Genomic DNA, 15,479 nt, shown 5'->3' with positions numbered 1-15,479 from the left:
TACATGAACTTTACATGAATGAAATTAAGGAGTCTGTGTAGAGACCTTATTCGTTCATGCATTGACAGTCTGACACATAGTAAACTCTCAGTTGACTTTGTGATCAGCTGAGCAGTCAGTGGACACAGGATCCATCGGTAGCGATGGCTGCCTCAATCCACTGCACTACGGGGAGGGGGCTGGTAAAGATGTTTACCAAGCTCCCCAAAGCCCCAGCTTAACCGGCACCCCACCCCCCCACCCCCCGCTCAGTATGACAGCTGGCCGGACACAGTGAGGGTCAGCAGCTGCAGGCGGCGAGAGGGAAATGGAGGGATGTCAACGGGAGATGGATGGATGGAGAACTGCAGGGGCCGGTATGGGAGGGGGGGGTAGGCCTGCTGAGGGGGACGTTCTGTGATTCCACCCAAGCCCCAGCTGCACCTGAAGCTGGTGGGAGCAGCAGAGGATGCTGGCTTCCAAAGGTAGCTGCAGGGGATCAGGTTTACAGGGGGGGGTCGGATCGGGTGTGGGGGGGCAGTCCTGGGGGGGCAGGAAGGGTGGTGAAGGAGATAGGAAAGGAGGTTGGAGGGTGTAATTTTAGGTGACAGGGAGTGGCGGGAGGTGGAGAGACTGGGGACTGGAAAGCGGCAATATGGGGGGGGGGGCGATCACATTTTAGGTAATAACTCTGATCAGCGGATTGTAATCCCCTGATCAGAGTTATAGCTTTGTTCAGCAGAGTCTGCTGAACAATTCTGTTATAAGTTCATGGTAAGTGACCAGGCCAGCTGCAAGCAGTGCTTTAGGTCCGTACGCTGTACTGACCTGGCAGTAAAAGGGTTAATGCATAGAATGCATTAAGATAAAAAATCTTCCTGCTTTTACAACTTCTTTAAGATAAAAAGCTTTCTGTTTATAGCAGCCCCCCTCAGCCCCCCCCCCCCCAATGCTTACCTGAGGTCCATCTACATCCAACGATGTTGCACGAAAGACTCGACGGTCCGGGTCTCCCCTCCTCTATGGCTGAGACAGAAGTGCGGCACCATTGCTTCCCGCTGCTGTCAATCTAAATCAGTGAGCCAATGAGCAGATAAAGGGGGCTCCATGTCTGAATGAACACAGGGAGTTGTGGCTTGGCTTGGGTGCCCCAACAGCAAACTGCTTGCTGTGGGGGCACTCAACAGGAGGGAGGAGACAGGAGCACCGAAAAGGGGCCCAAGAAGAGGAGAATCTGGGCTGCTTTGTGCAAAACCACTGCACTTTATTACTACAAAAAAAATAGTTTATTTAAATGACCATTACCATATGAGATTTTCTAAGGCTAACACTGATTTCAGAAGGATACTCATACAAATAGGCTTCTGTTTTTTCATTTGTTACTCATTATGCAGTGCATGTCTTGTAACCTCTCTATTGGGCGGACGGCTCTGCAAAATCATATTACTGCTTAAATCAGCAGAGATGGAAGAGTAAATTATCCCATATTTGAAAGCCCATTAAACATTCCAATTATCTGTGTTACTATTTGTATTCTGCACACAGCTGAGCAATTAAAGTGACTGACTCTAGTCCACCCCCTCCCACCTCACGCGACTTTCTATTGGTTTATGAGTTCTTATAGTGATGGGTAATGGTAAGGCACCTTGACAGAAAGCTGCCTAAACCCCACTATTTGCATTACCTAAATACATTTTAGCACAGTTGAAGTATTTATTAGATAATAACCAGTTCATGGATTGGTTACAGTACAACTCACCGATTTCAGCTCCCAGTGAAGAGTTCAGTATTGCTCCAGCAGAGGATACCACTGCACAAGTAGAGAAGCCATGCGGATACAGTTTACTCAAGGGTACCTGAGGAAAATACTTTTCCCATCCTAGGTTTGAGAAAGGAGCTTCTTTACCATCCAAAGTTCTTACAGGAGCTCGCTTTTTAAGGATACACAGAATTTCCTGATAACTCAATTTCCTAGAGTTCCGTTTTCCCGAAAAGCTAACGCCCAGCTTGTTAGCTCTGAGATACTCCCTTCTTGCTTTTTGCAGGCGAGGAGTCAGCATCTTTGATGACACATTACCTTTCCACAGCTTCTGAAGAAATGATTTAGACATAGTTGACGAGAATCCATTCCAATCATCGTATTCTTCTTCAAACATAAGTTGTTTCTTACGATGTGCATTCCTCCTGACTTTTCTATGTCTAGAGTGTGCATTTTGATGATACCTTGAACCAGACACTGAACGGAATGACTGAGCCTGATTGGAATCTCTATGGATAAAGCCTTTTTTCTTCGACAAGATAAACTCATCCTCACTTTCAAAATAATTTTCCACATCTGCTATGGTTTTAATGCTACCAGGGCCAGACTTAAAGGTGTTTAAAACATCTTCATCATTTAGATTATTGCCACCGATGGCATAGGATAATGATGCATCCTGTAGTGCTCCCATGATAGCCCTCTGCTTTCCTTGAATAGGTAGGAGTTTCTTAGCTTCTATGTAAGAAAAGGAACTTGGCACTGGTTCTACAGAGTTGCTATCTGTAAAGTAGATGAATATTACCAGAAACAGTAAACCCCAAGCACAAATTCCAAATAGCATGAGTTGTTTCCATTGCTTTAGGTTAGATTTCATGGCTTGATCTCCACTAACTTCTCTTTTCTTTATATGGGGAAAGCAGAAAATCTAATCGTGACCTGTAAAAAAATACAGACAATGATCAGAACATGTGGTAATCAAACCACACTATACAGACACTTAGAAGTTGACTTTTTAAAACTGGAGAGTGCAAAATCTGGTGAAATTGTGCATGGTAGCAAATCAGCTTTTAACTTCAGCTTGTTCAATTAAGCTTTGACAAAACTGATTGGTTTCTATGCAAAGCTGCACCAAATTTTGCAGGTTCAAAATTATTAAATGAATCCCTTAGTGGCATCATTTTTAAATAATACTCTATGGCCAAAACTTGATCTGAAGATTTTTATGACGGAATCAGTTTCTCATAAACATCTTATGGATTTAACACCCTGACTGGTGGTGGTGGTGTTACATCTGAATTAAAACGCAAAGGTGAGAAAGCTACTTCATAGTAATACATACATATGAAATGAATTTCTGTACTTAAAGGGTAACTGGTAAAAAAAATAGCAAATAAAGAAAAAATAATATAGTGTATACAATTACGACACAAATCATATTGTAATTGAATGTTATTAAAAATGATCTTTCCTTTTCAATCTGCAGCCGCTGTAATCTTATGAAAATGCAATACAATATGACTTTCTTGAGGTGTTCTGTACACAAAATGTAAACAGAACATACCCCAGAAACATTTCCTGCTTGTTTGATTGGCTCACCAGTTTTCTCAGAAGTCTGCCTAAGATACAAGTCAGATTTCAGGCATTCCCTGCAACAAACAATTTAATTTTTGGTGAGATACTTCCAATAGGAACACATCTAAAGGGATGCAGACCCAGCAGATTTCCTCATTAGTGCTCTGCAGCTGCACAGCTGATTGATAATTAAGAAACCACTCCTACAGACCCACTTAGCACAGAGGCACAGAGGAACAAACAATGGTTTCTTCAGAATAACCAAAGGTAGGAATCTGCAACAAAGTTTGTTATGATCCTTGCAATGTACAGAGATCACCCAGAGGGGAATGTTTTTTTTTTTTCTCAACAAAAGTGGAGTTACGCTTTAAATTATCTTGTAAAAAGTTTTTATTTGAATTATTCAGTTGAGTCAGAACAAGTCATAATGGATTAAAACAAGTGCATATGTAAAGGTGTATGCATATATTAAAAAGTCCTGCAAAACGATTCTTGAGGGCTAATCTAAGAGACACTTTAGGTAACAACGGTAAGAAAAATATTTAAAAAAAATTATCTTAATATCCTAAGATTCTGGTCCCCTAGTTTAGAGAACCGTGTCTTTTATTTCATATGTTAGATCTGTTCTAACAGTCAAGTCTCTGGGGCTTTATGCTACCATGTGGGTGTGCTGCATTGATGAAATCTGGCAGCAAATAATATAAAATATACAGCAGTCTTTGAGATCACTGACCTAGCAGTGCACCATCACATTATCACAGTGAATCAATCTTGCAAGGAGAATGTGTGCTTTCAGATCACAGTAAAACCACAAAGGAACACAATCTTCAAAACATCTTAATAAAGTCCAACTCCAAAATGTTAATCCTCAAATGCTAATAAATAATGTACATGTTAGTAAAAGCATCAATCTAAAAAATGGCAGAAAAAGGTAGCGTATTTCTGTTTTGCTTTTATAATTAACATGGTAAAGTGATAATAAAACGTCACTTTCAGCAGCGTAAAGCCGGGTACACATGGGTAAAATGTAGATAGTTATTTGCCTGTTCAAATTAAAAAAAACGTCTGACATTCGTCCTGTGTGTATGTCAGTCTGTGCGTGCTGGAAAACCAGCAGCCAACTTCCAATCAGCTCTCTCAGCCAATTGCAGAAGTCGCTGATCAGAGTGTTCTGGCGGGGGGGGGGGGGGGGCATCCTCCTGTCAGAACACAATAGCTCAGTGGGGGAGATTGCTATACTACCAGAACTGACAGTTCTTCTGGGTTGAGTGGAAAAAAAACTAATAGTGTGTACCAGGCTTTAATCTAACTTGCTAAATATGCTGCTTCTTTATCTTTTTTGTTCAATCTAAGTTCAAAAGTTTACAATACAGGGTACAATAAGACAAAGGGTATGCCTGTACAAAAAAGGGCCAATTTTAAAAAAAAGCAAAAACACACTAAAAACATAAATAAGGAGGGAAATAAATAAACACAAAAAATGTGGGAAGCAGTACATCCCAATACAAAAAATGTGGGAAGCAGTACATCCCAATACAAATATACAGCTTGGGGGCCGGTTGTGTTGGTAAAGAAAGCAAATGAGCCAACATACAGAACTGTGAGCAACGAATATGAAGGTGAGAGGCAAAGTACAAATCATACAGTGGTGACCAGGAGCAGTAAAGAAACATTCAATAGGTGACATAGATGCCTCCATAGCACCACCCCTACACATGCAAGCACAAAGAACATACTTAGCAGTACTAGGTCCCCCCAAGCCCCACCAAGGTCCAAAACCTGGGGGGAAAAAATTATAAAAATGTAAGGGGGTCAGGGAAGGGGGAGGGGAGAAAATGAGGAAAAAGAATGGAGGGGAGAAAAAGGCAAGAAAATGAAAAGTAGTGAAGGAAAATGAGATAAAGAGAGATGCATGGCCCAAGGAGGGCGCCAACAGGTACAGAAAGGTATGATCAAGCGAACTAACCAGACAACCTTTATTTTATTGTGTCCAGCTTGTTACATTAAAACCGCTGAGGGTTCAATACTACCTTAAAACACACCTAAAGGGAAAACCACAGTCAAATTTAGGAGGTGTTAATGGCCATAACTATGTATTTAACCAAGGAAGCTAGGTAAATATTATATACCTGAAGATCCTGGTATTTATTGCGCCCAGGGGGCTTATTAGGGCAAATGAAGTGATGTGCAGGCATCTGATTCCAGCCCAGTTCTGATATAGGAACTTTCATTGATTTCAGTATTTAAAAGTATAAACTAAAACAAAGTATTTGAAATGAATCTCTCACACATAATCCAAACAAATAATGATGTAAATCAGAATGCAAAAAAGCATCATGTGCACTTTTTTTCTTTAAAGGATAAGTTCACCTTTTGTAACATGTTACATGTTTCACCCAAATTTAGGGTGGAACATGTTTCCAGGAACTGCAGCCTCTCCCTGCCTCCCCATCGACAGCAGGCGGCACCTTGGACTGTCTATTTTCCAAAAAAGGGTAATTTGGGGGGTATTTGTACTGTCCTAGCATTTTAGGGCATCAAGAAATGTCAGTACATCAAGATTGGTAAATTTTCCGATATTTATCATAGTTTGTAGAGTCTATAACTTTCCTACAGACTAAATAGTATACACTCATTTTGGTTATTTTTACCAAAGAAATGTAGCAGAATACATTTTGGGCTATGAAGAATTATTTTTTTGCAAAATCTTATAACAGAAACGAAAAAAAAAACATTTTTTTTTCCTGTTTATTTAGCAAAAAAGAAAAAAACACAGTGATGAAAAAATACTACCAAAAAAAAGCTCTAGTTACTGCATGTGAACAAAATGATAAAAAGATTGTTTGAGTACAGTGTTGCATGAGCGCACAATTGTCATTTAAAATGCGACAGCGCTGAAAGCTGAAAATTGGCCTCAGACGATTTCGGCGGTATAGATGTTTACATAGTTACATAGTTTGTGAGGTTGAAAAAAGACATCAGTCCATCCAGTTCAACCTATGATGTGTGTGTGTTTGCTGTTAACCGTACATTGTATACCCCTGTATGTTGTGGTCTCTAAGGTGCCCATCTAATCGTTTTTTGAAACAATCAATGCTCCCTGCTGATACTATTGCTTGTGGAAGCGAATTCCACATCCTTACTGCTCTCACAGTGAAGATCCCCTTACGTATTTCCTCTAGTTTTAGTGAGTGGCCACGTGTCTTATTGTATTCCCTTTCTCTAAAAAGTTTGTTCCTTATGCTAGGGTCTCCAGTACAGTATTTGTACATTGATATCATATCCCCCCTCAATCATCTCTTCTCCAGAGAGAATAAGTTCAGTGCTTGTAGTCTTTCCTCATAGCCAATGCCCTCCATTCCCCTAATTATTTTTGTTGCCCTTCTCTGGACTTTCTCCAGTTCCAGCACATCCTTCCTGAGGACCGGTGCCCAGAACTGGACAGCATACTCCAGATGTGGCCGGACCAGAGTCTTGTAGAGTGGGAGAATAATCTCTTTATTTCTTGAGTGAATCCCCTTTTTTATACATCCCAGTATTCTGTTGGCTTTGCTTGCAGCGGCTTGGCATTGCATGCCACTGCCAAGCCTGTTGTCCACTAGTACTCCCGGGTCCTTTTCCATCTTAGATTCACCCAGAGGTTTCCACTCTAATGAGTAGCTTACTTTCGTGTTTCTGACGCCCAAGTGCATTCCTTTACATTTTTCAACATTAAACCTCATCTGCCATGTAGTTGCCCACCCCATTATTTTGTTCAGGTCCACTTGTAAGGTTTCCACATCCTGCATAGAAGATATTGGCATGCTTAGTTTAGTATCATCCGCAAATACTGAGATTGTGCTAGATATCCCCTCCTTTAGATCATTTATGAATAAATTAAACAGGATTGGTCCCAGGACAGAACCTTGGGGGACCCCACTTTCCACACCCGCCCAATCCAAGTACTCCCATTAATCACCACCCTCTGGACTCTCCCCCGGAGCCAGTTCTCTATCCAGGTACTCACCCTATGGTCCATACCTACATTCCTTAGTTTGTACAGTAAGCGTTTGTGTCAAAGGCCTTTGCAAAGTCCAGGTACACCACATCCACAGGCTTACCTTTATCTAGGTGGCAGCTCACTTCATCGTAGAAGGTTAATAGATTGGTTTGGCAAGAACGATTTTTCATGAATCCATGCTGATTACTACAAATAATACCATTTTCATTACTAAAGTCTTGATGTGATGCTGGATGTGAAGGTCCTGGGCTGGTGTGGTTGTGAGGCCGGTTGGATGTACTGCCAAATTACCTGAAATGCCTTAGGAGACGACTTATGGTAGAGAAATGAGCATTCAATTCACGGGCAACAGCTCTGGTGGACATTTCTGCAGTCAGCATGCCAATTGCACACTCCCTCAAAACTTGAGACATCTGTGGCATTGTGCTGTGTGATAAAACTGCACATTTTAGAGAGGACTTTTATTGTGGTCAGCCTAAGACACACCTGTGCAATATTCATGCTGTCTAATCAGCATCTTGATATGCCACACCTGTGAGGTGGACGGATTATCTTGTCAAAGGAGAAGTGCTTACTAAGGGCTCTTTCACACGGGCGTTCCGTATGTCCGTTTTTCATCCCATCCGTTTGCGGATGAAAAACGGACATAATGCATCTCTATGTAAATACGGATGTCATCGGATGATCATCCTCTGACATCCGTTTTTTGTCAGTTCAGTTCAGTTCAGTTCAGTTCAGTTTTTTTGAACGGAGGAGAACCCTATTTTTTCTTCCTTTCAAAAAACGTAACGGAAGCAAAAACGGATGTCAGTGGTGTCATCCGCAGACATCCGTATTTACATAGACATGCATTATGTCAGTTTTTCATCCGCAAACGGATGGGATGAAAAACGGACATACGGACCGGAAGACACAAGTGTCATCCGTGTCCGTTACAAAAAAAAAAAAAGGACCTGATCGGGCAAAAAAAAAGGAACGCCCGTGTGAAAGAGCCCAAAGGCTTCTTTCACACAGTCCGCCTCCGTAGGCGGATCCGTGCTGCTCAGCGGGGGATCGATACACAGATCCCCGCTGAGCAGGCAGGTGACAGCTCCCTCTCCACTCTGTGTGCGGAGAGGGAGGTGTCAGAGCCCCATGCATCTCTATGGGGGAGTCGGATGAGAGCGGACCGCCTGTCCGCTCTCATCCGATCCGATCCCCTGGACCGATGGAAAATAGGGTTTCCATCCATCTGGATTTCACGGACAGGATCGGATACGGGTGTCAGCGAACATGTCACTGCTGACATCCGCTGCCCCATAGGGATGCATGGAGGATCCGATCAGATCCGCCTAAAAAACTGACAGGCGGATCTGATCGGACCGCCCGTGTGAAAGGACCCTAACACAGATTTAGACAGATTTGTTCAGCTCATGAAAAATGGAGGCAAAAACAAAAGTGTTGCATTTATAATTTTGTTCAGTATATATATTGATTATGCACAAACTGTATGGAAAAATATATCTTAGCCTTTTGTCTCAGTCTAAGATACTAGCCCCTGGATGACCTAGCCACCTGCTGATCTTGTTACATTTACTGAACAATCCTTGTCCATAAAACCAAATGATGAAAATATATTACTGTTACTGAACTCAAGGCAATGACTTAAGGGTCCTTTCACACGGCCGCTCCGTGTGTCCGCAAATCATCCAATCCGTTTGCGGATGATTTGCGGACATAATGTAAGTGAATGGCACTGCGGGTGTCAGCGGAATACCATCCGCTGACACCCGATTTTCCTCCTGTCAGTTCTGTTCCGTTTTTACAAATGGAACAGAACCCATTTTTTCTTCCGTGTAAAACACGGAAAGGAAGGAAAATCGGATGTCAGCGGTGTTATCCGCTGACATCCGCAGTGCCATAGACATACATTATGTCCGCATATCATCCGCAAACGGACGGGATGATATGCGGGCACACGGAGCGGATGACAGAAATGTCATCCGCTCCGTGGAAGAAAAAAAAAAAAAGTCCCGCAGCGGACCTTTCACACGGAGCGGCCGTGTGAAAGGAGCCTTAGTGTTTGACCCCCTTTTATACCACTGCACATTTATTATCTCCAGACTCCCAGAAAACATCAGTACTTTCACAGGCTAGAGCACAAGGTCTAGTGTTGGTACAGAGATTTCAAATACATAACAAAAACATTTTTTTATTTTTTAGATTTATATTTAATCTTTCTAAAAAATAAAAAACACATTGTTTCTAGCAATGCCTGTGTCTTGCAAACATATCACGTTAACTTTACCAGCTCAGCATTCCAAATACCATATATAGTTTCTTTCTTACCACGATAAACCCTGCTAAAGGGGGACCGATAAGCCCCCAAAACATGTTGGACACTTTTCTGTTTTTTTACCGTGGCAAAAAAAAAAAAAAATTGAGTGAATCTTAAAAAAAAAAAAAACAATCATGGCACTCTCATCCTTTCTCAATTTCATGTACAAAATAAGACAGACAATCAAGGGGACAAAAATAAAAGGTATTTTAGAGAAGCATAGTTGGTGCATAGTTATTCATTTTAAGTTTATTACAAATGGGCACTCTTTACTTCTGGAGGAAAAGGGAGCTTTACCCGCCACATACAAAAAGGTTTGCTCACAGTAAGGCTAGGTTCACAAAAAGGTTTGCTCAAGGTCAGGCTAGGTTCACACTTGTAAAGGTCAGAAATGCTGGCAAAACCAGACGCGTTTCCAACCTTCAAGCTAAACGCATTGCTCTTTATCAGACACACGGGGTGCCATTAACTCTTAATAGCACCCCCATTCATCAGCAAAACACCCACTTTTCACATGCATACCTGCATGGTGCCGCAGCACCTTGAAATTTTGCAATTTAAAAAAAAATGGGTCAATGACTCCTTTACATGTGTTTGACCTGTCTGTAGCTCATACAGCGCTTACACTGGCATGTGCCTGATATCAGTAGAGAGACAATATTTACTATGGGCCAGTACCCCACCCCTTATCCTCATTAGGAGTACACTAACCACCCCTAATATCTGTGAGAAGATGTTTAACCACTTTACCTCCGCTTACATGGAGGCTACTGCGGCAAAGTGCCGCGATCCCGTCCAGCGACGTAGACCTACGTCGCTGGACTCCGCCCCTTGTGGGCGGCGCTCGCGAGCCGCCGGAGGCTCGCTCCCGCTGTGTTCATTCACAGCGGGAGTCGGGCCAGCGGAGGAGCAGTGGCGATTGCCGCTGCTCTGCCCCGATCGTCGGGGATCGAGTCTGGAGATCCGCCCGCTGTATGTAAACACAGCAGGCGGATCTCCATAGTGACAGGGACTGACAGATCGGAGTGTTCAGCATAGCTGGACATCCGATCTGTCCTTCTGTCACACAGTCACCTCCCCCCCCACACGTCAGTAAGCACCAGGCATACATTAACCCCTCCCTCTCCAATAAAATTGACCCCTTCCCTGCCAGTGTCATTTTTACAGTAACAGTGCATATATATAGCACTGATTACTGTAGAAATGTCACTGGTACCCCCAAAAGTGTCAAAAATGTCAGTCAAGGGTCCGATCTGTCCGCCGCAATGTCGCAGTCCCGCAAAAAAAATCGCAGATCACCGCCATTACGGGTTAAAAGAAAAACACCAAAAATGACAGAAATCTTTCCCTTAGTTAGTAAACGCAATAACTTTTGCGCAAACCAATCAAAATACGCTTATTGCGATTTTTTTTACTAAACATAGGTAGCAGAAAACAAATTGGGCAAAAATTTAAAAAAAATTAGATTTTTACATTTTTTTGGGGGGGAATTTCATATAAAAAAATGTGAAAAATATTGTTATTTTTTCAAAATAAACGCTTTTTTTTGTTTATAGCGCAAAAAGTAAAAATCGCACAGGTGATCAAATACCACCAAAAGAAAGCTTTGTTTGTGGGAAAAAAAGGACGTAAATTTCGTTTGGGTACGGCGTCGCACGACCGCGCAATTGTCAGTTAAAGTCGCACAGTGCCGAATCGCAAAAAGTGGCCTGGACGGAAGACAGCAAAATCCTCCGGTGGTAAAGTGGTTAAGGGTTGATTTATAAACAACTCGGAATACTGGCGAGACAAGGCAATAGCTTTACACATTCTTGAGGCCGGGCAAATAGGAGACCACATAGTTGAAACGAGACAAGAACAAGGCCCATTTGGCCTGACGGAGTGTGAGCCTCTTGGCATCAGAGAGATATGTCAGATTCCTATGATCGGTGAGAATGAGAACTGGAACCACAGAACCTTCAAGCAAGTGTCTCCACTCCTTGAGAGTGTCAGAGAAACCTTCAGCTGCAGACTGGCTGTCACATGTCACGCACCACATGACTTCCACATGACTTCCTCGCTGCCTATAAAAGCTGAGCGAGTGCTCAGAAGAATTGCTGGTTTGTCTTCATCTTCCTGTACCTGAGTTCCTGTTTCCTGTTTGATCGTTTACCTGCTGTGACCCGGATCGACCCTGACCTACTCTGATCTTCTGGACCCGACCTCGGCTTGTTTCACAGACTTTGTTCCTGTCTCCTGTTTGACCCTCTGCCCGCGACCCGTATTCACCTTCAGTCCCCTGTGCCTCGGCCTTCTGCTTGTGACCCATTCTTGCCTCCTGTCTCCAGTGCATTGATCCCCAGCCTGTGACCTGGATTGTCTGCTTACATGTGTTTGACCCTTAGCCTGCTCCGGACTTTCTACCCACTTCTTCTGCTGGATCCTGATCAGTCTCTGATCCAATTCTACAGGACCTCTAAGCAAGTTCTACCCTGCCTACTGGTAGCTTGTGCCTCTTTGTGCCATCCACCCTCTGTATTACATCCAGAGGGGCATAATTGCATTCAGCTGGAGACAGCTTCTTGGAGTAGAACCCACAAGGAAGTAAGGGTCCATCAGGTGTCCGACGCTGAGACAGGAGGGCGTTACTTCCGTCTCAGACGCATCCACCTCTAGGACAAAGGGCAAACCAGGATTGGGATGAGACAAAATGGGAGCCCAAGCAAAAACAGACTTAAGGGCCTTGAAAGCTTGGATGGCAGCAGTCGTCCAATTGTGGGAATCACTGCCCTTCTTGGTCAGATCTGAGATAGGTTTTGGAAAAGAGGAAAAGTTCCTGATAAATTTCCGATAGTAGTTGGCAAACCCATGGAAACGCTGAATGGAACGGAGACCACGGGGGTGAGGCCATTTTAGAACAGCTGAAACCTTCTGAGGGACCATAGAGAACCCTTCAGCAGAAATTATGTATGTAGCCCAAGAAGGCAACCTGAGACAAGTGGAATTCACATTTCTCAAGCTTACAGAAAAGCCCACTCTCACGTAACAACTGCAGCACCCGTCTGACATCCTGGTAGTGTGATTCAATGGAGTCCAAGTACCGTAAATCAAGATGTCGTTCAAATAGACTACCACGCATTGCTGCAACATATCACGAAAGACATCATTAATGAACTCCTGGAAGACAGCGGGCGCATTGCACAAGCCAAAGGGCATCACCAGAGATTCGTAATGACCAGTCCTGGTATTAAATGCGGTCTTCCACTCGTCGCCTTCTTTGATCATTATGAGGTTTTACTTAGGTCAAGCTTGGTAAAGACCGTTGTTCCCTTGAGGCGGTTGAAAAATTCAGTAAGCAACGTAATCGGGTATGCATTCTTGACTGTGATGGGATTGAGGCCCCTATAATCCATGCAAAGTCTCAACCCATCCCCTTTTTCTTTATGAAGAGAAAACCAGCACCGGCTGAAGAAAAGGACTTGCAAATGTGCCCCAGGCAAGCTCATCCGAAATGTACTCCATGGCCTTATTCTCCGCAACCGCGGGAGCATAAACCCTGCCACGAGAGGGAATGGCACCAGGTTGCAAGTCTTCGGCACAATCATACGGACGATGAGGAGGAAGAGTACCAGTGTGCGCCTTGTCTAATACATCTTGATACTCACGATATTCTGTAGGCAACACTGAATCTGAGGAGGTACAAAGTACCTTAACAGGCCTATGGATACAAACAGCGCAACACTGCGGAGACCAAGAGAGGATCTCAACCGACTGCCAATCAAAAGTCAGATTGTGTTTCTGAAACCAAGGATACCCCAAAACAATGGAGTAATGTGAGGATGAAATAACCTGGAAACAGGTTGACTCCCTGTGAAAAGCCCCTATCGCCATATCAACCGGAACAGTCTCGTGGGTAACCTGTGTCGGTTGCAGAGGTCTGCCATCAATCGCTTCGTTAGCTAGTGGAGAAAAACAAGGCTGCAAGGGTATGGAATTTGCAATAGCAAACGTACTGTCACTAAAATAACCGCTAGCACCGGAGTCTACCAACACCTGAGTAACCACCGAACCCGCTGCCCAGGAGAGGACAACTGTGATTAACGGTTTATCTTTGCGTGAAACCGGGGACAAGGAAATTCCACCTAAGATCTGCCCCTGACAGAACTTTAGGTGCGAGCGTTCGGACAAGATTTTAGGAAATGCCCACCAAGACCGCAATACAGGCACCAGCCCTCTCTCCTCCTAAAGGCCAGCTCAGCATTGGAAAGGTGCGTGAACACCAGCTGCATGGGTTCACAGCCAGACGCACCATTCCCAGGAGGCAAGGGAGGAATGGGCGGGAAGGAAAACGTAGGAGCCAATCATATGGGAGGTCTCCGCAGGCATTCCTTAAACAACGGTCTCTCCCTTAGCCTGGTATCAATCAAAATCAGGAAGGAAATGAGAGCCTCAAGCTCGTCAGGGAGATCCTGGGCTGCAATCTTGTCCTTCAATGCATTCGAGAGACCATGAGAGAAGACAGCCACCAGATACTCATTATTCCAGACCACCTCTGCTGCCAGAGTATGAAATTCGATGGCATACTTGGCAACGGTTTGTATACTCTGTTGAATGGACAGGAGCAGCTTAGCAGCAGAGGCAGAGTGAGCAGGCACACCGAATACCCTATGAAAAGAGGCAACAAAACTAGGGTAATCGAATATCACAGGATTATCGTTCTCACATACTGGATTTGCCAGGCAAAGGCCTTGTCTGAGAGCAAAGAAATTAGGAAGCCCACCTTGGACCTGTCAGAAGGAAACGCTTGAGGAACCATCTCACAAAAAAAGCCCACTTGGTTTAGGAAGCCATGACACTGACTCGGTTCCCCTCCATAGCGCTGTGGGAGGGGGGGGCTAAACCAGTCATCCCTCTGGTGACAGCAACTCCAGCTGCAACTGCAGGAGCAGGAGCAGCAACAGGTGCAGCAGCAGGTGAAACAACAGGAGGAACCACTGGCCTAGCAGCACCAGGAGCGAGGTGCGCTGTGCGTGCAAGCAACGTCTGTAATGCATGAGCGAACTGACCCAAAAGGCGATCTTGTTGATCGAGCCTGGTAACCAGCATCGGGAGCGTAGGAGCACCTGCAAAGAACAAATGACTCCTGCGCTTGAGGGGTGGCCTTGCGGCTGGTATCCTGAAAATGCGATTCAGATCAAATTGTAGTAAATTCAGGCTGTGCTGCCACTCTCAACGGGTCGTGGTAACCCAAAGCAGATACTGGAAAAGGGAAATGGACAGAGGGCGTACCAGCCTAGCGCATTATCTTTAAAACAATTTATTGTAATAGACATGTATACACATTATACTCACAAAACGATTATGAAACACGAGCAATAAGCAATGAGGGAACACCAGGGGTCTCCACTGGGCATCCTCAGCTGCCGCAGACCGTGGAAGGATGTAGACCTCCAAAAAAACGCTTACGCATTTCGGGGTGTTCCCCCTTCACATCTGATGAAGGGGGAACACCCCGAAACGCATAAGTGGTTTTTTGGAGGTCTACATCCTTCCACGGCCTGCGGCAGCTGAGGATGCCCAGTGGAGACCCCTGGTGGTCCCTCATTGCTTATTGCTCGTGTTTCATAATCGTTTTGTGAGTATAATGTGTATACATGTCTATTACAATAAATTGTTTTAAAGATAATGCGCTAGGCTGGTGCGCCCTCTGTCCATTTCTCTTTTCAAGTAGGAGCACCTGCATCGTGCGGATTCATGGCCCTTATGTACTGTCAGGGTGCCAGGAAACCAGGCAAGGATGCAGGTAAAATAAAGCAGTTTATTGTAACAAACAATAAACACACAGCAAGAGTGAGGAAGTGGGAGCAGGAACA

General features: G+C 44.1%; 1 protein-coding gene across 1 annotated transcript in view; it reads right to left on the bottom strand.

Annotated features, from left to right (window-relative positions):
* Positions 1-15,479, bottom strand: part of ST6GAL2 (ST6 beta-galactoside alpha-2,6-sialyltransferase 2) — a 295,701-nt gene that overhangs the window by 114,879 nt on the left and 165,343 nt on the right. The window contains exon 2 of the mRNA XM_082246744.1: positions 1,739-2,674. Within this exon, the coding sequence (XP_082102870.1) occupies positions 1,739-2,612 (874 nt within the window). The 5' untranslated portion in view covers positions 2,613-2,674. The remainder of the gene's footprint in view (positions 1-1,738; positions 2,675-15,479) is intronic.

Source organism: Pelophylax lessonae (genome assembly GCF_965119305.1).
Source record: "Pelophylax lessonae genome assembly, chromosome: 2".
In the NCBI taxonomy this organism is placed as follows: domain Eukaryota; kingdom Metazoa; phylum Chordata; class Amphibia; order Anura; family Ranidae; genus Pelophylax; species Pelophylax lessonae.
Note: the sequence above shows the minus strand (reverse complement) of the source record. Positions and strands in the feature narration are given on the sequence as shown.